General features: G+C 43.5%; 2 protein-coding genes across 3 annotated transcripts in view; both read left to right on the top strand.

Annotated features, from left to right (window-relative positions):
• Positions 1 to 12,936, top strand: part of ALG14 (ALG14 UDP-N-acetylglucosaminyltransferase subunit) — a 50,951-nt gene extending 38,015 nt beyond the window's left edge. For both annotated transcript variants that reach the window (XR_015950791.1, XM_035123084.3), the window contains exon 5: positions 12,259 to 12,936. Coding sequence is in view for 1 of the 2 variants with exons in the window: in XM_035123084.3 (XP_034978975.2) it covers positions 12,259 to 12,348 (90 nt within the window). In the remaining variant the exon portion in view is untranslated. The remainder of the gene's footprint in view (positions 1 to 12,258) is intronic.
• A 2,114-nt stretch (positions 12,937 to 15,050) lies between these two features.
• CNN3 (calponin 3) overlaps positions 15,051 to 21,006 on the top strand; it is a 27,575-nt gene continuing 21,619 nt past the window's right edge. Inside the window, exon 1 of the mRNA XM_035121919.3 lies at positions 15,051 to 15,220. Within this exon, the coding sequence (XP_034977810.1) occupies positions 15,164 to 15,220 (57 nt within the window). The 5' untranslated portion in view covers positions 15,051 to 15,163. The remainder of the gene's footprint in view (positions 15,221 to 21,006) is intronic.

Below are 21,006 nucleotides of genomic sequence, written 5' to 3'. Positions count from 1 at the left end.
AGAGTCAGCCTTCCGGGGCTTCCGGTTTCCTCGCGCCTGCTACGGACACGCTTTGCCGGAGCTCTGAAGAAGCTCCGTGAAAAAAGCGGCCGCCTAAAGGGGTTTTGGGGGCAACGCAGAGGCTAGGCGACCCCGTGAGTCCTGGGGTGACCAGGACGAAACTGAAGCCTGCAGCGCCAGTAAAAGGGAGACCACCGAAACCTACATCTCCGACGAGGTGAACTCGTGGCGCAAGGCGGAGAGCAACCCAAGGCGAGCAAGCCTTAGAGTCCGAGGGGGCAAGGCGGGGGAATATCCATTAACATAACCCCAAAATAAAACATAGAAAAAGTCATTAGAACCATCGAAAGAGAGGGGAACCGGAAAAAAAGACTGACGCTGAGCGCGGAAGCGACCAGCTTATTAAGGAAAAAAGGACTCTTTCCCCATTAAATGAAATAGACGCCAGTGAAGTATTTCGCGGGGAAAAGAAGGGAAAATACGAAGGAAGCCCTTCTAATATTACAAAACTGTTAACACGGGATTTCATACGAGGCAAACGTTAGTTAAAAAGGGAGAAAAAGAACAAGAGAGACTGCGGTGTGTTTTACATTAAAGACAGAGACTTTGTTAAAAGGAGAACTGAGCAGCTAAGAGCGCCGGTTCTAAGGAGCAAAAGCAACGCTAATTAAGAGACTCTGAACGCCAACACAAAGCCAAAAAAAAAAAAATAGTAATTTTTTTAACATTTTCTAATGGTGGTGTGCCTCGTGATTTTTTCATGAAACAAGTGTGCCTTTGCCCAAAAAAGGTTGAAAAACACTGCCTTATACCACAAAGGTCTCAAAGCAAATTTAGAAGTGCCTGCAAGATAAAGCCAAAAGTGGTCCTCTACTAATTTCCCACAATTGAAACTCCCTTTTTACCAACTGCATTAATCACCATTAAAACAGTGAACTTACAAAAGCCAAACAGAAGAAGAAAAGGTTAACTATCAAATGCCTGCAAATGACAGAAAGTTTTGGCCTAGCATCAAAAAGATGGCAATGTTGGTGCCAGGTGGGTTTCCCAGAGGGTGTGAAGCATCATAGGTGTCCTCAGGTGTTTTTCTAGGGGACGCAAAGTAAATACTAAAAACAAACATGACCATCATTTCTGGTAGATTTTTTAAATAGTGTACGCACTGCCAATGCCTCTGAGAAACTTGTCTTTCTGGTCTACCCTTCAGTTGTTTCACAGTTCGTAGATCTGCTCTCTTATCTACAGGCAGACCTGGAATCCAGACATTGTCTTCCCACTCACCGCTGGAACCCAAATCCTTTCCCTGGCTTCCTTTGTCCCTTCCCACCTTTAACTAATTGCACTGTTGCTACAATCAACTTCACAATATGCCCAGCCCAGCATAACAACCTAACAACAGTGGATTGTATTTCATGGTTGTAATATGCTACTCTTAACTCCTCAGTACCTCATCCAAAATGGGGTTCCTTTGCAGAGTTGATGTAACCCAAGCTGTCTCAGCCACAGCCCCACCCCTGCAATGTGGGTATAATAATGATGGCCTTTATTTTTTTTTTTTTAAATATTTTTATTAATTTTCCAATTAAAACCAATTATATCACATTCAATATTTCAAATTATACACATATATATATCAATCAAACCGAATGTTATGCCAAATCATCTAAATAATTTATTTTTGGGTTCCCATGCTTCAAGAAATTGGGAATTCCTCGCAACTGTCCACTGCCGTCTTATTTCTAAAGTTCAAATCGTCCTCCAAGCTCATAATATTCCAAATCTTCCCCTTACAGTCACCTAGATGTTTTCCACTTTCATCCAATTGTTCCAGCTGCTGAGATAAATGTCAAACGAAGTTTCACAGATGTTCTTTCTCCTGTGTGAGTTAATCAGTCCAGCCTCCCCATAAATCTTCTTAGTGGAGCTCCCTGTTGCGACGGAGTAGCAGCGCCATCTTAAAAGGCTCAAATCACTTTCATTTTCTCTCATAGCCATGAAGATTTACGATTTATTTATCTTTATAGAATTTACAGCTTTTTCAGGCAGGAGACCCAAACATCCAACCATGAACTCTTGGTAAATTAATGGATCTCCTTGCCCTATAGCTGAACTTAGCTTCAGGTCGCTGCTCCAATTTAAAGTGCGTCACAGCTCATAAATCCTCCGAACGCGTCCAGGACTCCTTCCGTCTGACTAGGGGGGGGCTTTTCTCATCGGCAACTTCACATCTTTAAGAAATATGCTCAGTAACAACAGCTATAGAGTTCAACTCACACAGTCTTTTGCTTCTCTTTCACTCCAAACAAGCCAGGACATCGCGTCCGGGAAGATACGAGGCAACAATATGAAGAAAAAATAAAAACTTGCTTCCCTTATCGCTCCGTCCCCATCAATCCTTCTTCCAGATGCCGTACATTCTTTGACTCCTCTCGCTCAGCAGCATAAAATTCTCAGCAGTAAACAGCGCTTCTTCCCCTCCTTCTGAAGTATGTCCATAGATTTAAGCCTAATTATCTTCTTTAACCATGGAAATCCCCGCCATGCAGATTAGTGTCCGGGAGTCCTGGCCGTCGTAAGTGCTCAGCCCAAGCTCCCCCCACTCCAAAAACAGTCGGAGTGGGTCTGGGGGCATCGCGGGCCAGCGGCCCCTCTCCGTAACCCCCGGAGAGGGTAGGGGGTTGCCATTTACTCCCCTAGCAACCGCCAAATTCCTTACGAAGGTCAGAGAGATGGAAAACAGGTCCGCCATTCCTGCAGGCGGAAACCGGAACCCATAATAATAATGATGGCCTTTAGCTGAATTAGCAATAGCCCAGTAATTTTCTTAAATGTTTATGGACATATTTTGTATGGAATAAGGCTTGAGTAAGAAGAATCCTGAGGTCCTCCTTTCTTTCCCCAATCACAGGTACTCTATAATTCTGGATCCTTGAGTTGTTTTATTTCTTTTTCAAAAACTGTTTTAAATTAACCTTTATTAAAGTTTAAGAAACATAAAAGGAAAAAATATTATAGCTGTCAAAACAATATCATACACTCCAAAGCCATAAAGCTCACTGAATGTCATTGGACCAACCTTTCTCTCGCAGCCTAACTGTCCCTCACAGGGTTGTTGTGAAAGTTAAAAGAAGAATTGGATACTGACACTATGAGCTCCTTGGAAGAAGTGTGGGTTAAAAATTGAATTAAAAATTGCAATGCTTTGCTGCATGGAACACGGTAATATTTAACCTTATTCTGGGTTTTACCCATGAACACCAAATGTGTTGTAGGTTTAGATTAAAATTAAGCCAGGAAGATAAAAGATTAGTGTAGGGATAAGTGGTTGCAGTTGTGATCATTTGCACATTTACTTGGGGGCAAACGCCACTGAATTCAGTAGAATTTAGTTCAGAATAAGCATGCTTAGTACTGTGCTGCTTACATAATTAGACTGCAGTCACCGATATTCCCAATGGTGACCAGAGGAGTTGCTTCTTTCTCCCGGGGAACTGAGGATAGATGCCAAGGCAAAGGGGAAGAAGCAAAAGTGATCTGCAGACAGCAAGAGCAGGTCTCCTGGCAGCTTCCTTCTTTGGCCAGGATTGTGTGCTGGCACAAAGGCTGACTCCATGCAGGACTCCCTTGTCCTGAGCCATGGAAGTGACCACTGTTACAGTTGGTTGATGGCCCAAGCAAGGGAAAGGTCAGTAGTCCCAGGGTTCCAAGCAGAGAAGAAAGTGAGGCAGGGCACCTCAGTAAATGGACCTAGGCATGGGTTTCAGGACCACGATCACTGATCCAGCAGCTGGGGTACGAGATGCAAGTTGTCTCAGCAGCGTCCTGGCTCAGCGGTCAGATCTTTCTAGCCTGGACTAGAGGTTCCATCCCCTGAACTCTGAATGTAGCCAGTCAAGGGGCAAGCGCCTTCATCTGCAGCTGTTGGCTTAGACCTTAGCGTTTCAAACTGCAGGAATAGCTCCTCCACAGATCTACAGTGTCTCCTTGGAGCTTAGGAGAGAAGATGCTGGTTCCAGTGACAGCATCTCCACATGGGATGGGTGAGGGAATGAATGCATCTCCCCACCACCACGCAGGGCTGCTGTCATCAGAGGAGTCATGACAATCCTTGGGCCACCCCCTCAAACAAGACGCACAATGGGCTCAAACCTGAGAGTGGGATTCAGAATGGGAAGCTGCTGCTTCTCCTGGCCCATTAGATTGAAACCAAGATTTTGTGCAGATATTCCCCGACTCCTCATTCTCTTCCAGAGGTGCAGGGTTGCAGTTCTATTGTCCTAAGAGATCTGTCTCTGACTTTCTTCTTCCCCTAGCAATGCACAAAGAAGGTATGTTAAATGTTAAGAAAAGCCACCCCACCGTTTTTTTGGTTTTCACAGCCAATCAGCTGCTGCGACAAGGGGAATAGAGGACATGGTGATTTTCACTGCAGGGGGTGGAGGGCATCAGTATAGTGAGGTTTCTGTGGTGTACCACAAAGAGTTTCACATTTCCTCCTGTAGCAAACCAGTTGCATGCTGAAGGAAAGCGGATGAAAACAAAATAATTTAATTTAATAATTTAATTAAGGATGTAATCCTTCCGTGTCAGCCACTAATGTCTGCTGTCTGCAGCCACCTCCTAGCTATGCCTCACCTGACAGTACAGCTGAATACACCTTTTCTTTAAACAAAAAAACAAGGAAAGGGACAACCCCTGCAAACAGGATTAATAAGTATTTCTTTAAACTGTAATTTTCTGCTGGCTACGGTGATTAATGTTTCCTGCTCTGTCATAACACTGTCCAACTAAAGTCTGGCACTGTGAATTGTGACCTTGCTTGCAAATCTAACTGGCAATTAAACTGGGCGAATGTCCTAATCTTGCCTGCATTCTGTGCTGCAGAATTAAATTATCTGTTGGGATATGGAAAAAGGAAATGATTCACTACAGCTGGAGTGTAAAATGGAGTGTGTGACAGCTATTCAGGTGTTTTGGATCACATTCATCACTAGCTGTTGAAGCCCCTGACTTCAACAGAATCTCATTTGAAGACAAATCAGTCTCTCCTTCTTTTGGAATGCATTAGCGATAGTGGTTGATGATCAGAACTTCACTGTGACACACAGTGAGGACACAGAGGTTAGAACAAGCCATATAATAAAAAGTGGCTATTTTTCACGTTTAATATACTTGGGGTTTATATAGTGCTTTTTAGCGTTTTCAGAGCACTTCACATATGCCTTATCTCATTACAACCCTGCAAGGTAGGTCAGAATTATTGCAAATAGGGGGGAAGCTGAGAGAGAGGCCCAGTTCAAACTGTACCGCCCTTTTGTTACCTTACTGTCATTAAGGTAACAAAGGAAGTGACTCTGTGCCAGAGGGCAAATGGGTGGACCTCCTCCCTCAGCTCTCTGTTAGATAGAAAGACAAAGGTGAGAGTTGAGGTGTATGAGCCAGAAGCTGGCTGCAGACTTAGCAGCTGAGAGACAGAGCCATGCCTGATTTCTGCTTGAACCCAAGACTGTGGCTATGGGAGAAGCAAGACCCTCTTGGGTCATTAATGCTGTGAGCCTCTCTGTTGTAGGCTCAGGTTGTATAAATAAACCATATCATAAAGACACCACAGTCTCCGTTGTTCCTTATTCTGAGGAAACCAGACCATGGGGAAGAGCATGGTAACCCCGGAGTCTCACACTGCTTGGAGATTGGGGTGATGTGGTTTCCAGCTGCCTAGGCTAAATGTGAATTGACAAATGAGAGGTGAGCATCCATTATATTTTGTTATAAATCCTCCCTAAAATGAAATGCCCCAAATCTTTTCCATTACCAGGTAATTTAATATCGGGGATACAAAGTTCACAATAGATGTTTTTCCTATCCCAATCAACCGTAAGTAAATAAATTCAGCTGGTATCAATGTTGTTGTGTCATGAGGGATGGATTTCCTAGGTCTTAGTACAATGTGAATATCAAATGTTGACTAATCCTCTGGAGAAACACAATTCCCCAGGGCTTGAAATTTCTTTATGGATCCCTACATGGTTGAAAGATTCCCCAAGAACCTGGCTATCACAGGTTCACAAAGAAAAAACTACGGTACTTACCATTAAATATTTAAAATGATTAATTTGATTACACAGGACTCTAGATTGCATAGAATAACAGGAAACGGAGCTATTTGCAGTTTGGAATCCAAATGTGCAGAGCTCAGAAAGCAGCAAAACTGATTTAAGGGTTGGATCCAGAGTCCAGGCACCTCACAAACTTATAACAATCTTCTGTACCAGAAAATGGTACTCCCCCCCCCCCAATAAGCCAAAGTCTATTTTATTCTCAAAGTCATGATGGCGCTAAGATTTAAGTGAGTTTAAAATCTGAAAGTGCACATGCTCAAAGTATCAATTTTGTTTATAATTGGGTTTTTAACTTTATCCACCTCACCGCACCCCCATGTTTCAGGAATGCAGACACACAGTTGTAGAGCATGGAATCACAGCTCTGGGTGGGTGGGTGCATAATGTCAACCGTGTGTTTCGTAACTAAAGCAATACACGTGGATTTTCTTAAGGGGATCCCCATAAGGCCATTGAGTTCTGTGTTCAAAATCACCTAGCTGCATCACTATTCCCGGCCACAAATAATTTCTGCAAGCAGCTCCCCTCCCTTGTGACTTTTAGATAGAAAACTATCTCTTCCATCTAGGTTGTAGAAAATGTTATACACCTCACATTTGACCTTCATTCTCTTAACATATTGTTTCATTCATTAGTAAAAACCAGCAGGAGCAGATTAGATCTAATGAAGAAAATGTGTTCCGTTCGCATTTATTACCAGTGACAAAACTTCAACAGTGGGATGCCTGCTTTTCTTACTGGTGCCAATTCTCTTGATATTATCACTAGCTTTGTAACATTTGGTACTTTTTTTTGGCCAGGGCCTCAGCCCAGAAAATATACTAATCTCATATTTCATTGCCTATAAAAGGAAATATCTTAGTCTCATGGTTAATGGGGGGAAAGCATGGAATTATGACTTGAACCTTAAAGATACAAAGCTTTAAAAATGCATTTTTCTCCACATATCCTGTTACAGAGTATAGTAAGGAAAAAACACTGGATTAGAAAGGAGGAAAAATTGTAATATTGGGGGTTAGATAGGGGAAGGTTAATGGGGAAATAGAACTGCTTAAAGTTTTTGGAACACTCTGGCCAGGCACATCCTTTTGGTGGATGCAAACTGAAGGTGATACACAGAGCTATGGGAACTAAATAGTTACATATTTGCTTTTTGAAGCAGGATGATTCTGGGAATATTCTGAGTATGGAAAACTGATTATAGAAGGGCACACACACACACACACAAGCTAAGGATGAGGTAATCCAAATGTTTGTGTGTAAAGGACAGAATGTAGTTTTAAATCATAAGCGGGGCGGGGACACACACAGAAAGCATCTTAGGGTTCTGGCTATCACCCTGGATATATGATATGGGAGCAGTGGGCTTTGGTGTCAGTTTTAATGTTTAAGCTGTGTTCAAGCCTAGGGAGGGAGGGAGAATATAAAACCAGGTATTAAAAAAAATATATATCAAATCAACCTCACCACATTTCAAAGGGAGCCAACCCCAAGTGAGTGTTGGGTCCTTGAACTTCTCATCGCTCAGAAAAGTGGGATGAGCATCAACTGTGTATGTGTTGCTGTGTATGTGCCATGAAGCATGTGCCACTAAAACACACTATTCAGTGATGGCAGCTCTTCAGTAGTCGGTGGCAGACAGGAGCATTGCTAGCTGATTAAAGAACTCAGGATACAGACCCATGACACAGATTTGCAGACGATTTGTGTGTGCCTCATTTTTAAATTGGAATGGTGGGTGGTTGGGACCTCATCAGCCCTTGTGTTTTTCAGTGTGCCCAGCCATCCTAAAAGCAAAGTAAGATAAATAAATTTAAGTTTGTGAAAAAGGGGGGAAGGGCAAGGTATCATGGGCATTCCATCATAGCCCCAGGACTTGGGTTCCCTAGGTAATTTTCCTTTAAATGTTTTATTTTTGCATATTACAATATTTTAAGAACAAAAATTAAATCTAAACAAATTCAGCCTGCTTTTTCATTTACTTCCCTCCCCCCTCTCTGCAGTTCCTTAGTTTATATCATAATCTTACTGCATAACCAATTCAAACCTATTTACCTATTTTTTTTGTACTCCTTTTAAGTCATTTCTTACTTGCTGTGTAACGTTTCAACAAATTTTCCCCATTCTGTTAAGAAAAGTCTCTCCTCTTGATATCTTATTCTTCCGGTAAGTTTCACCATCTCCGCATATTCCATCAGTTTTAATTGTCAATCATCTTTCGTTGGAACTGCGTCTTTTTTCCGTCTTTGGGCATATACCATTCGGAGAGCTGTGATAGCATACATAAATAACTTTTTCTGATCTTTGGGTACCTTTTCTGCAATTATACCTAATAGAAAAGCTTCTGTCTTTTCAACAAAAAATGTTTTCAACATTTTTTTTCAATTCATTATAAATCATTTCCCAGAACGCTTTTGCTATATTACACGTCCACCACATATGAAAAAGGTACCTTCCTTCTCAGGTCATTTTCTCCTAGGCATGCTAACCTGCCCCAGGTGTGGAGCACTTAAGTCTGGGACCACAGTTGGGACCCTAAAAGTCCACTGCTGACTCTCCCATGGCAAGTGGAACTTGAATTTCTCACCTTCAAAATTTGGCAAGCCCTGCTGGGACTGGCATTAGTCAAAAGTGTTTGTCCAGCTTCCCAGCAAGGCACAAAGCCACACAAAACTTTGGTACAGACAAGGTTATTTTGCAGGGGGTGGGGCATTAACTACAAACCCCGATGAGCTGTAAATAAACACTTATGGATTGTATCACAAAACCCATACTTTGTGGCACAAAATGAGTACAATACTTAAGCATATTTACGAGCTGGACTAGATTTGGAAGTTTTCAGTTACTGGATCTCAGTACAGATACAGTATTTGGGTGGGGCAATATTCGATTAAGTTTTTCAGTATAATGTTGAAGAAAGCTTCCTGAAAGTGAAATGAGAATGACCAGAGTGAAGAACAAATGAGAGAGGGGGAGTATTCTGGTGGAAGGGGGAGAAAGTGAAGGGTAAATGACATTTTAGCAGCTTGCATGTGCCAAAGAATACTGCTCTTGTAGCAGCAATGATATCTAAAACCTACCTGGCTGTAATAGAATAAAGCAGAATAGGAAACATATGTTTGGCAATTGTGTGATTGGTGCTTGATATTTTACAAATAACCAATAGCAAAGCATTTCAGTGTTAAAGAAGATACGAAAATGCAAGAGCAGATACATTTGAATTTTGTACCATCCATTGCTCGCATGGTGACCCTACCTCTCTAATAGAAGACTGTAATTGTAAAAAGAGTCCAGTATTTTACCAAATTAAAAGTTGGTAGTCATCTGTGTGCAGAATGCACACAGGGAGGAGACATCCTTTAGTGTTGGAAAGTTTTGTTTTAAATGAAGACTAGTGCTCATAATTAAATAGAACCACTACTATGCTGTGCTAATTTCTAGTTCTTTTCTGTAAGTCACCCACAGCCCAAATTCATTTTAAACATTGGGAATTTGTGGTCAAATGCTATCAATACAGAAAGCAACTGATCCTTAACAATAAATTTTATTTTAACCATTATCAGCCTCTATAATTCTTATCTATCTATATTAAAACCTATATTATTATTTTTGCTACTTTCCAACTTCACATTTATATTCTGGGGTTTGTGAGCATTCCTTTTTTTAAAGAAGAAGAAGAAGTCTGTCCAGACATCGATTATGAAATATCCATAAGCGTAATTTAGGATCCAATGATGACTGCCAAGAAAATCTGTCATCATCTATTATTTGCTACAAAGCAAGCATGAGAGATGCACAGGTGCCTCGCAACATTCACAGTCATTCAAAAAGCAGATGAAACCCTTTTGGGACAAAATGATGAAAAGAGAAATCTTTCAACATAGTTTACAGACTGAGAGCTGGGAAAGTCTGCACCTAGTAGAACAAATGTAACAAAAACCAAAAAGGAAAGAAAGAAGAGAGTAGCTATTGCTGGACAATGTGTCCACTACGGTACTTAAAAGTGAAATTACATGAGTATAGAAACATTTATCTCCAAGGGTTTGTACCAGCATGCAACCATTAAGTATATGAAAGACAGGACTGTGGTTCCCTATTTTAAAAAGAAAAGAAAGTCCTGGCCATACAATGACATGGCTGTTCTCTTAATTCTGGGAATATGAGTCTTTCCAGTGAAATTAATAATAATTGACACCTCAGTACAACAGCCGTCCATGTGTGGTAGAGACATGGTAACTCCTCACCAGATTTTTTACTCTTTTCCAGATTTCAGATTTCGGGTGGGGGTGGGTGGGCAGGGGAAAACACCCATTGCTCTGCTTTCTGCATGCATAAAATCCAGCAGTGTGTTAATCATAAATGAAGGAAATCCAGTTCAGATTGAAAGAATAGATCTGCAGATCCTCTTCTGCAGGTACAAAGCTTTGTGCATGCCAGAGGAGTTGCAATGGCAATCCAGTGTCCATAACTGGCCTCTCTTATTGAGTGGCTCTTAGGGGACTGCCTGTGATCTAAAATGATGCTGATGGATATGCACATCTGAGCCTTCATCAGCTGAGCAGCCTTCACATGGCACCTTTTATTTTGTTGCTGTTATTGATCACTTGGGCATCTCGTCTTTCCTCCTTCCAGGGGGTTCAAGGTGGTGTACATGACTCCACCCCCATCCCATTTTATCGTGAAGTTGAGACTATGATGCGGTTAGGTAATTTTAGGCCATGCCTGGGGAACACGATGCCCTCCAGATGTTGTTGGACTGCAACACCCATCAGCCTCAGCCAGCATGGGCAATGACCAGGGATGATATGAGATGTAGGCCAGCAACATCTGGAGAGTCACAGGTTTCCTGCAGTTGTTTCAGACTTTGGAGTGATGGTTTTATGGGGTTCCTTCTTTAGATGCTAACAGTATTAATGTCGTAATTCAGCCCTGCTGTGTTTGGGGCTCCTCTTGCTTTTTCTGTTGAATTCTACCCCAAATATTGTCCATCTGGAACCAGTGGGTTGAAATTACCTATGTTGCTGTGCACGCGAGGTTCTTCAAACCATTTTCTTGCAGGAATACCTCTAATTAGGGCCAGGGCATTATGAGTTCTATGCCTATTTGTTTTTGTTTTTTTTAATGAATTCTAATTTCTTTATCCCAGAAACAAAAAATCTGTTAAAATTAAAACTTTTTGGTGCATGCTCTTGTTGTCAGTTACCTTTTTACCACAAATTTACACTGCTGTTCCCATGTTTTAAACCAGTAAATAGTTCTTTTCCCCTGCAAAATGCAGCTCAAACCTAAAAGCACCTTAATTAGCAAGCCTGAGCCTAATGTCTTTTGTAGTGTTATGGCACTGTCTGTTGCACCTATGTAAGGATGAAAGAGCAGACTAAGACTGTGTACACATTACCGATTGCTCCCATCTTCAATGCCCTCCCACCTCTGGTATTTGAAGCTGAGTACACATGACATTAGCCACAACTCATATGCACCCTACATTTTCTTTAAAAGTGCAGCTTTTTAAGAAATACCACTGTTTGATGCATTTCTCCTCAACCAACATCCATCCGATTTGAAAACATCTTGCTGTAAGCCGAGGTATGCACATTTCAGACAGAATACAATGCATGTGCAAATGACAGTTTCATTGAATTGGAGTTTGAGGGGTGGGTTGCAGGCATGGGAAAATGAACCTGGTAATGCACATTGGGTGAAGACATCTCCATGCAACAGCCACAAACCCCTTATAGTCCCTCATCTCTTCCCTCTCTCACAAATGTTCTAAAATACAGTGCTTTCTTGTGACCAGTCTCTGTCTCAATATGTCCTTTCAATATTAATGCAATGTGTTTCGCACTGTCCATAGTAGCTGTTGCACCGGCCAGAGGTGGGAGGAGACACTCTAGCAATGGAGCACACTTGTCCCAGTGATTGGATAGGAGGGGTGTCCAATGTTTCAATCCGCTGCCTCTAAGTTCCACTCATCTACAAAACATTTGTAGGAGTTGTCATATGTTATGTGTACACATGTGCATTCTGCCTCTTCTGCCTATGACAGGCAGAAGTTCAGCAGGTAATGTGTTTATTGTACCAAAGATATGCAATAATAGGCAATTACATTGTGAAAATCTCTCTCTCTCTCTCTCTCTAGCACATAAACCCTGCCAGGACAAATGTAGCTACTCTTCTTATGAAGTCATCCCACATATCCACAATTCCCTGTGATGGAGCCAAGGGATAAAATAATTGAAGACTAAATTACAGGAAGTGTGTGTGTGTGTGTGTGTAGTTTAAATTCAAGTGATGTTTAGGCAGGGAGAGAATTAGCACAGCCACTGATCTAGTCCAGCAATGGCTTCTTTTATTTTCATTTTTAACAAGTATCTGTATCTCTCTTGCACCATGTGTTAGAAATTAGTGGCTATTTCAGATTCCTAAGGCAAAGTTTCCTGCATGTTATTTTTCCATAACGTTGCTACAAAGCTCTGAATGGCAAGGGATTCTTTACTTACTGATCTTGATGTTTCTCCCCTTTTTGGCAAAAAAACGATGAGCAGTTTACGCTCCAGTAGTTAACAACTGCCAATTCTCCCTTTGGCTATCCCCTGGCTCCGTGATCTTAGTACACAGTTCCCAATATGTTTTCATAATAACTTTTTCCACATATTCTCCTTCGCTTGAGCCTTCCTTCTCCTTGTAGCACCTTCCCCAAATCCCAGAACTTCCAACAGTCTCTTAACCCACCAAATGCACTCTGCTAAATGTATATTGGTTAAGAGTGTTTATTGAATTATATGAAGGGAAATAAAGAATGCAGCTTTTGTAGGAATTTATTGGTGGGTGCACTGTTCTTATTCAATTGGGGCGGGAGAAGCACCCTGCACGTGCCCAGATGCCCATAAAGCTACCGTATTTTACCAGCTGATGTGTGGTAAAATTCTTAATACCTGGCTGAATGATGCACACAGACAATCATTTTAGCATATGTGCCTACTACCGTGTTTCTCATATTATAAGACACGTCTTATATTAATTTTTTCCTCAAAAAAACCACACCATGGCTTATTTTCAAGGGATGTCTTATTTTTTAATAAAGTGCATCAAGCAAGTGAAAGGTTTCTGAGATCAAAAGCAGCAGAACAGAGCCCAAACAAGCATGATAAAAGCATGCTTTTCACAAACTTTTCCTGCATTGCATGCATACCGTGCAAGCTCAATGTTTTTAGCCCAACAAGAGTTCAGTGCACTTACAGAACAGGCTTTGAAGAGCTGCACCTCTTGCTGGGTCCCGCTGGGTCGGAGCTTCGCACGGCTTCAGTTGTAGTCCAAGGGCTTCAAGCACAGTGCGCTGAGGCTCCAGCCGGGTCCCAGGGCTTCGCCGCGGCTCCTGCAAGCTGCCGCAGCTTCAGCTAAGCGTCCAGCCGGGTCCCGGGGGTTAGTGCGCGCGCGCTGAAGCTCCAGCCGGGTCCCAGGGCTTCGCCGCGGCTCCTGCAAGCTTCCGCGGCTTCAGCTAAGCGTCCAGCCGGGTCCCGGGGGTTAGCACGCGCGCGCTGAAGCTCCAGCCGGGTCCCAGGGCTTTGCCGCGGCTCCTGCAAGCTGCCGCGGCTTCAGCTATGCGTCCAGCCGGGTCCCGGGGGTTAGCGCGCGCGCGCTGAAGCTCCAGCCGGGTCCCAGGGCTTCGCACAGGGGACACCGAGGCTCCTGCTGGGTCCCGTGGCTTCGCCTCTCACTTGGTCGGGGCTTTGCGATAGTGCTTATTTTCGGGGTATGTCTTATTTTTCACCAACCCTTTGAAATCCTGTCATGGCTTATTTTGGGGGGATGTCTTAAAATATGAGAAACACGGTATGTAGTAAAATCCTCATTACCACCTTGAAGGAATTATAAGCATAGTCTCACTCACTGCATGTAGCTTGAGAGAAAAAAGAGTTAATCCCAGAGTAGTTAAGTCATTTTGAGTGGACTCAGATGTGATCAGCTATCACCATGATTAGGCTAGAGTTTTCTCTCAACCTGGGGGTTCCCTATGCAACTGGTGTAGCTCTCCTATCCTAGGGGGGGTCCCCCAGCAGGTGCTTCCCACCCCCAACCCCCTGCATCCAGCCAGTTCATGACACCGGTGCAGCTGTTGTGGGATCCTGGGCCCACCAACAAACATCCTCACAGCTGCATTCTGGGCCAGCTGAAGCATCCCAGTTAACTTTTCAAAGATAAAATTATTATTATTTTCCTTCCAGCAGCACTTTAGAAACCAACTAAGTTTGTCATTGGTATGAGCTTTCGTGTGCATGCACACTTCTTCAGATAGCCGCCCCAAGTGGAGGCGCCCCAAGTCGCAGCAATCCAGTGTTTCCCAAACTTAGAGAGGTCTCCAGCTGTTTGAGGACTACAACTCCCATCATCCCTCGCTAGAGGGACTAGCAGTCAGGGATGATGGGAATTGTAGTCCCCCAAAACAGCATTAAGGACCCAAGTTTGGGGGAAAACAATCCAACTTGGATGTAACTAAGGTCGTGTGCCTCTGAGTGTTGTTATTTTATGGGTTTAGCTGCATGGAGTTTATTCTGTGTATGAACCCAGAATAGTTTATATTGGAGTCTGATCTACCAGGGGATAAGAGTTTGCCCTGGGGTGTTGTTGTTGTTGTGTGGTACGACGAGCCCAGCTGAGGGGAGTTATAATTCCACCCCACCCACCCCCCAGGCCGTTTCGCCGCCTGAGTTTCTGTGAAGGGAAATGGATGTTTCGGCGGAGGCCGCCCTTTCGGACAAGGGAGGGACTAGAACTTTCTCCAGCTCGCGGCAGCTCCGCGTCGGGGCTCCCCTGTCAGGCAGCCTGGCCCACGTCCCTCCCTTTCTCCTTCCCTCTCCCCCTGCGAGCCCGGCCCGCCCTCGCTCCCTCGCTCAGGCAGCGCCGAGAAAGCCGCCCAGTCGAGCGCAGGAAGGCAGGCGGCAGCAGAAGCAGAAGCAGAAGCAGAAGAAGCAGCATAGGCGAGCCAGAGCATTACCACCTCTGGCGCCACAAGGCGTAAGGAACACGGACACCGACCCGCCGCCATGACCCACTTCAACAAGGGCCCCTCGTACGGGCTCTCGGCCGAGGTCAAGAACAAGGTAGGGGAAGAAGATGGTGATTCCAGCGCCTCTTTCGGCTTTTGTTCGTGGACAGGGAGGGACGCGCGGGCGACAACAAGCCCCCCCCTTTTCCTGAGGGGAATTAAGAGAGTGGGGTGGTGGTGGTGGGAGAGAATGGTTTCGCTCTCCTCAGGGTCAGGGGAACGGACGCCCCCCCCCGCAGAACTTTTAGGGCGAAAGGGGAGGGGGAAACCCTTCCAAACTCCCAGCTGCCTATTATATCGGACGTTTTTCGTTTCCCTTGCCTGCTCCATCATCACCTCACCATGCACGGGATTAGGTGGGGGGGGGCGCGTGAAAGGCGAAGGTTACCCCAGCCTTGTGGTTTCAAAACCGTGTGTGTGTGTGTGTGTAATGGGGGGGGGGTTCGTTTACTGTGGGGCATGAGCGAAACGAAGCCCCCACCCCAAACTCTGGCAGTGTAGGACGAGTGAGCCCCCTTGCTTCTCGGCAGGAGGACTGGACGGAGCCCCCACTTTCCCCCTCGCGGAGACCACCATTCTCCCCCCTCCCCTTCCCTCAGAAGACGACGTGTGACCTCCTTGTCGTCCTCAGATGTACGTGTGAGGTAAATCACAGGCTGGCACTCCCGGCACCGCACCCCCTCCGCCCCATTTTATTTTATTTTTATTTTTAAATGGTTAGAAACAAAGCCCTTCGCTACCAACCGTCCGCGCATGTATCGCGAAAAAAATCACCAGAGAGACAAAAGCGGCTGTGTGGCTTCCCCTCAGCCCTCTCTCCTTTCGGTCGCGGGGAGAATTGTCTCGCTTCGCCTCCTTCGTGGATGGGGAATAATGATGGCCCTCTCTCCCTCCCTTTAACTTCGCGCGCAGGCGAGGAGGGTATTTCTTTTCGCGTGTGGGAAAGTTTTGGGTGTAATTTTTCTTTCTTCTTCCCTCCTGCTTAAGAGGGAAGGCCCAAGGGGTGTGTGCGGGAGAGAGACTTTAGAGGGGGGGGGGGGAAGAGAGAGACTTTGTTTCTTTCTCTCCCAACTGCAGAGGCCGAGGTGAAAGCCAGCCAGCCAGCCCAGCCGCTCCTTCTTGGCAAATCACTGCGGCGGGACAAGCTAGGGTCTAATGAAGAGAAAAGCGGAGGGAGGTGGAAGTGGGGTTGCGGGAGCGGGGGGGGGGCTGGATGGCTAAACAAACAAAGAGGAACGCTGGTTTGTGGCTTCGGGACGCGCTCGTGACTGCGCCTTCTGACGTGCGGTGGGGGGGGGACTAGTGTGGAGCTGCTGCTGCTGCCTTAAAAGATTTCCACCTCGTTTCTCTAGGAGCCCGGCTTGCGGGACCCACCCAGGCTCGGGAGATGGCGGCAGCAGCAGCAGGGGGAGCGCGAGGTGATCCCAGCCTACGTGGCTCCAGTCTAGAGCTAGCGAGCGCCAGGCAGGATGGTGTGCTAAGGAGATGGCTGGTGCACGCACTCTCCCTGCCTCCCTCCCTGGGTTACTTCTTCTGATTGCCCCTTAACAAGTCTGTGGACGCAGAGCTCTCCTCTCAAAACAGGACTAGGCGGCTAGGGCGAGGAAGTTTGTACTTTTAGGGTTTTTTGTTGTTGTTTTTTAAATCAATCTCCCGATAACAGCATTTAAAAGACCAGTACCAAAGACTCTGTTATACAGAGGGCAGATTGATTTCTGAAATGGAGGTCACTTTTAAAACCCTGGCAGTTGTCAGATTAAAATGCCAGCAAGGATGAAGTTTGCTGTGAAGGTATGGACTTCTTGTTTGTGGAGAAAGGATGATTAAAAAAAACAAATGGGAATGGGACACGGTTGCAGCTTTCTCTGAATTCTGCCTTATTTGCCCCCAATGTATAGCCTTCCCATCCACACTTCTGTTAGGCTAGTCTTTTAGCACCCCTCAGCACCTATATTTGATACTATCTCCTCACCTACACATTTCCTGTACACTCTTGTATGCAGTCATATTTTCCCAAACACTGTGATGTATTGAGATGGGAATGGCACTGGCTCTCAGGCTTAAAAAAAATCAATTTCATACTAAACAGAAGTATGAGAAAGGTAGTGAGATTTGGCATCATGTTAATTTACTGAACCCACTTGGTCTGGGAAACAGATGAGAAATAGCACCCCTGTCCCCCACCCCTTCCAGCTCAAAGTCCCGGCACATTCCAACCACATTACATCATGGGGTATTGGGGGGAGCCCAGCCAATCCGTGTGGGCGTTGTGCACAGAATGCTCATTGTCTCCACACTGCTGCTCTCAAGTCCAAAGTGGTGGGAGGAGTGGGGGAAGATACACACAAAGGAAGCTACTGCGGCTTGGGGTTTAGTTTCCATTAACTCCCCTGGGAAATAAAATATTCCAAGACTCCTCTTCATCTTGAAAAGTGTTACAGTGACACCTCATCTGTACACTAAAACGGCACTCTAATAAGGGAACATTTCATACATGGAAATAATTGAATGTAGCAGTAGCTGAATATTTCAGCTTTGAAGGTGTGCTATTTTAGGTTTTTGTTAAAGAGTTTTAAAGGTTTTGAACTACAGAAACTTATAGAAGTGTAGAGGACATGGGCTAGGCAGGCCAGAGCCCCTTTCCGTTTCATTCTGCATATTCTGTTACTAACTTAGTTTCTTCAGCAGGCTATTTAAAACAATTCTATACAATTTTAGCTACAATGCTGTTATAATATCTTTTAGAATCTTGGAGCATCTGTGCACAAGAGCATGGCACAGTTGTTATGCTGTTAGCTAGGCTCAGTGGAATTTTGGACTTTCCCCCTTTGTACAGCTTACCTCCATACCTCCTCATATTAAAAAGCGGTTTGCTATATGCCATGAGGAAATGCTGTTGGAGAAACATGTCCAAAGCCCCTTTGTACACACCAAACTAGTTATGGCACTCTATAAATTTATCACTAAAGTAACTTGTCAGATGCTTTGTAAAAAGAAGCTACTGTATTCCTCTTGATAGGTGGCTTTTAATAGGGATCTTAATGGGCAGTGTGAGTACAACATTTCTATATACTCTTTTACAACAAAGTAACTCACGACTTAGATTTAGGAAGTCCTGACAGTATAAGCTGTTCTAAACTGGAGCAGACTGCTTAGGAAGGTGGTGAACATTCTATTGGAATTTTTAAGGCAGATGATCATCTAACAGGGATATTGTAGCAGTTAATTTCCTGCATTAGCAGGGGTTGGACTAGATCAGCTTTGAGTGCCTTTCCAACTTTGTGGTTCTTATTTTAAAATGGAACTTATTTCTATGAAGAAGTCTTATAGTCTATGACTCTATGTGACATTCTATGTGACATTCTATAGACTCTATGTGACATTTGCCTTTTTCTTAACTCAAACCTTCCAATGTCCGTTCTATATTTATAGTTAGTTTTCAGTAACAAAGTTGCAATGACTTAACAGAAACTGTTCCTAAAACAGCTTGTAGCTATTTACACAGCATTTTTAAGCTGCTGCAGAATTTGATCCTGTTGATTTTCACAACTTCATAGACCCCATTTTTACAGATAAGAGACTGAGGCTGTAATCCTGTGCACACTTAACCTGGAAAGCTGTTAAAATGAAGATATTGGGATTTACTTTGGACTAAACAAACACAGCTGAGAGGCAACACATGCTTCAAGTTATTTATTATTTCTGTCTTATTTACTTCTATTTTTGGGACCTTGCAGAGCTGATGTTGGTTAAGTAATATGTCTGATCACATCACAAAGTTGTGATTCATTTAAAGTATATTTCTAATATCAAGAAACATTGATGTAGTCAAGATTTTTTTTGGGGGGGGGAGAACCAAGCTATATGTCATGCAATTGGTCAGTTAAGTATTATTATTTATTTACTTGATTGATTGATTGATTGGGAGGGACAGCTGCCTCCCCCACTCCCTCTGGCTATGTCTATGTCAATAAACTTGTTTCTGCTCCCAAACGAGGAAAAAGAAGGAAAGCAGTAAGACAGAAGAGAAGATGACAAAGTATTAAACAGAAGTTTTCTTGCTTACTAGCTATAGTGGATGTGGGTGCATTTAAAGTTATAATAGTTCTGATTCCTTCTAATCATTTATGACTCCTGGAGTAACAATTGGCTTCCTTTTTCCATCTTACTGTTCATACTTCAATGAGGCAAGTATTCACACTTTCTTTTTGGGGCAATGTTTAATAATAATAATAATAATAATAATAATAATAATAATAATAATAATATACAGCCCTATTCCTGCAGGTCTCAGGATAAAATCAGAATATAAAACCACAAAATAAAAACAACACCACACTGTTTCTTCCCTATGGGTTGTCACATTTGGTTATGCTTTATTATTTAAATATGCCTAAATTTCCCACCACCTAGCTCCAAAACTTGCCTTAGAATCTGGTAATAATCCTGTTCCTGAGAAATAAGGGCAATAAACCTTTGTAGTTCATATGATGATGCTAATCTGGGGGTGAGAAGAAGGTGAGAAAAGTACAAATAAGTCGTCCTTCCCCATCCCTTGAAACAGTGCAAGATTAGAATATTCTTTGTTGCTGCCTCTCTGGGTGACATAATCAATGATACCGACACATGCTATTTAAAAATAGACAAAAGGATTTCCTACATAGTAGGGTTTTAAAAATTCTTGAGAAAACAGGAAAATACAGTGAAGATAAGTGGGAGTAAGGAAGGTTTTCCCTTCCAATTCTCCTTAGTAGAGAATGAAGTTCAGATATAATCAATCCAAGTCCTCCTTCAATGATTGTTGAGCAAGCCTATATCAGAATAGTAATTTTCCTAGCACTTGTCTTAAACTGGTGGGTTGGGACCCACTAGTGAGTCACAGCCTGATCCAAGGTTTGTCGTAACAGGAGCACTACCATCATACAAATATATGGTAAAAGATTCAGAAATGCTTCCCCAAATGCATATTTGGGTTAAACGTGGGCCCCGGGTCTGAAAAGGTTGAAGATACCTGGCCTTAGGCTTAGAGCATTCACACAGATTGAGTAGGGGCACAGCATATATAGGATTTACTCATCTGAACTAGCTGACACAAAAGAAAAGCTCAACAGGCATTGGTAATTTATGGCAAAGCAACAATTTACATGTTAAAGTAATAGGGCAGTGTGCAGAACTCAAAGCCAAAAATTATTTTGAAAGACCCCTGTTAACAATACAATCCTGTGTTGATTTAGGCTTGCATAAAGCAGACCCTCCAAGTATCCTATTTTCCAGGGATGTCCCTGATCTAGAGAAGATGTCCCGGTTTCTGATTTGATCCCAGAATGTCCCGCTTTTCCTTAGGATGTCCTTATTTTCATTGGAGAAATGTTGGAGGATATGCTAAAGCCATTAATTTCAATGAGATTAGGCACCCCTAGCTCTGCATAGGCTGCTAAGCTACTACAAATGTTTTGTTAAATAAACTGGGAGCACAAGTTAGGATTACTAGGTGTCTGACTGGCATGGGCCATACCAGTACTCAGTAGGTTGTTTATGGTACTATCTGGGATAACTTCTCCCCCTATATTATGGCTACAATTTGGAGAACCATAATATATGCTCTCTAAGCCCAGCAAAAGTTGGAGGTATTCAATTTACAAAACTACACTACCACATGGCAAACTGCTCTTAAAATTAAGGGAATATTATAAAAGCAATTCAGCATAAAGGTATGTGCTAAAACAAAAACAAAATGAGAATCTCCTTTGGGCAATGCCCAGCGCATTGTATCTGACAAGCTTTAGGCACTGGCTAGTTTTCTCTCTTACACACTGTTAGAGTTACAACCTAGTCAAAAGT

Source organism: Zootoca vivipara, chromosome 7, assembly GCF_965207765.1.
Source record: "Zootoca vivipara chromosome 7, rZooViv2.hap1.1, whole genome shotgun sequence".
Taxonomy (NCBI): Eukaryota; Metazoa; Chordata; class Lepidosauria; order Squamata; family Lacertidae; genus Zootoca; species Zootoca vivipara.
Note: the sequence above shows the minus strand (reverse complement) of the source record. Positions and strands in the feature narration are given on the sequence as shown.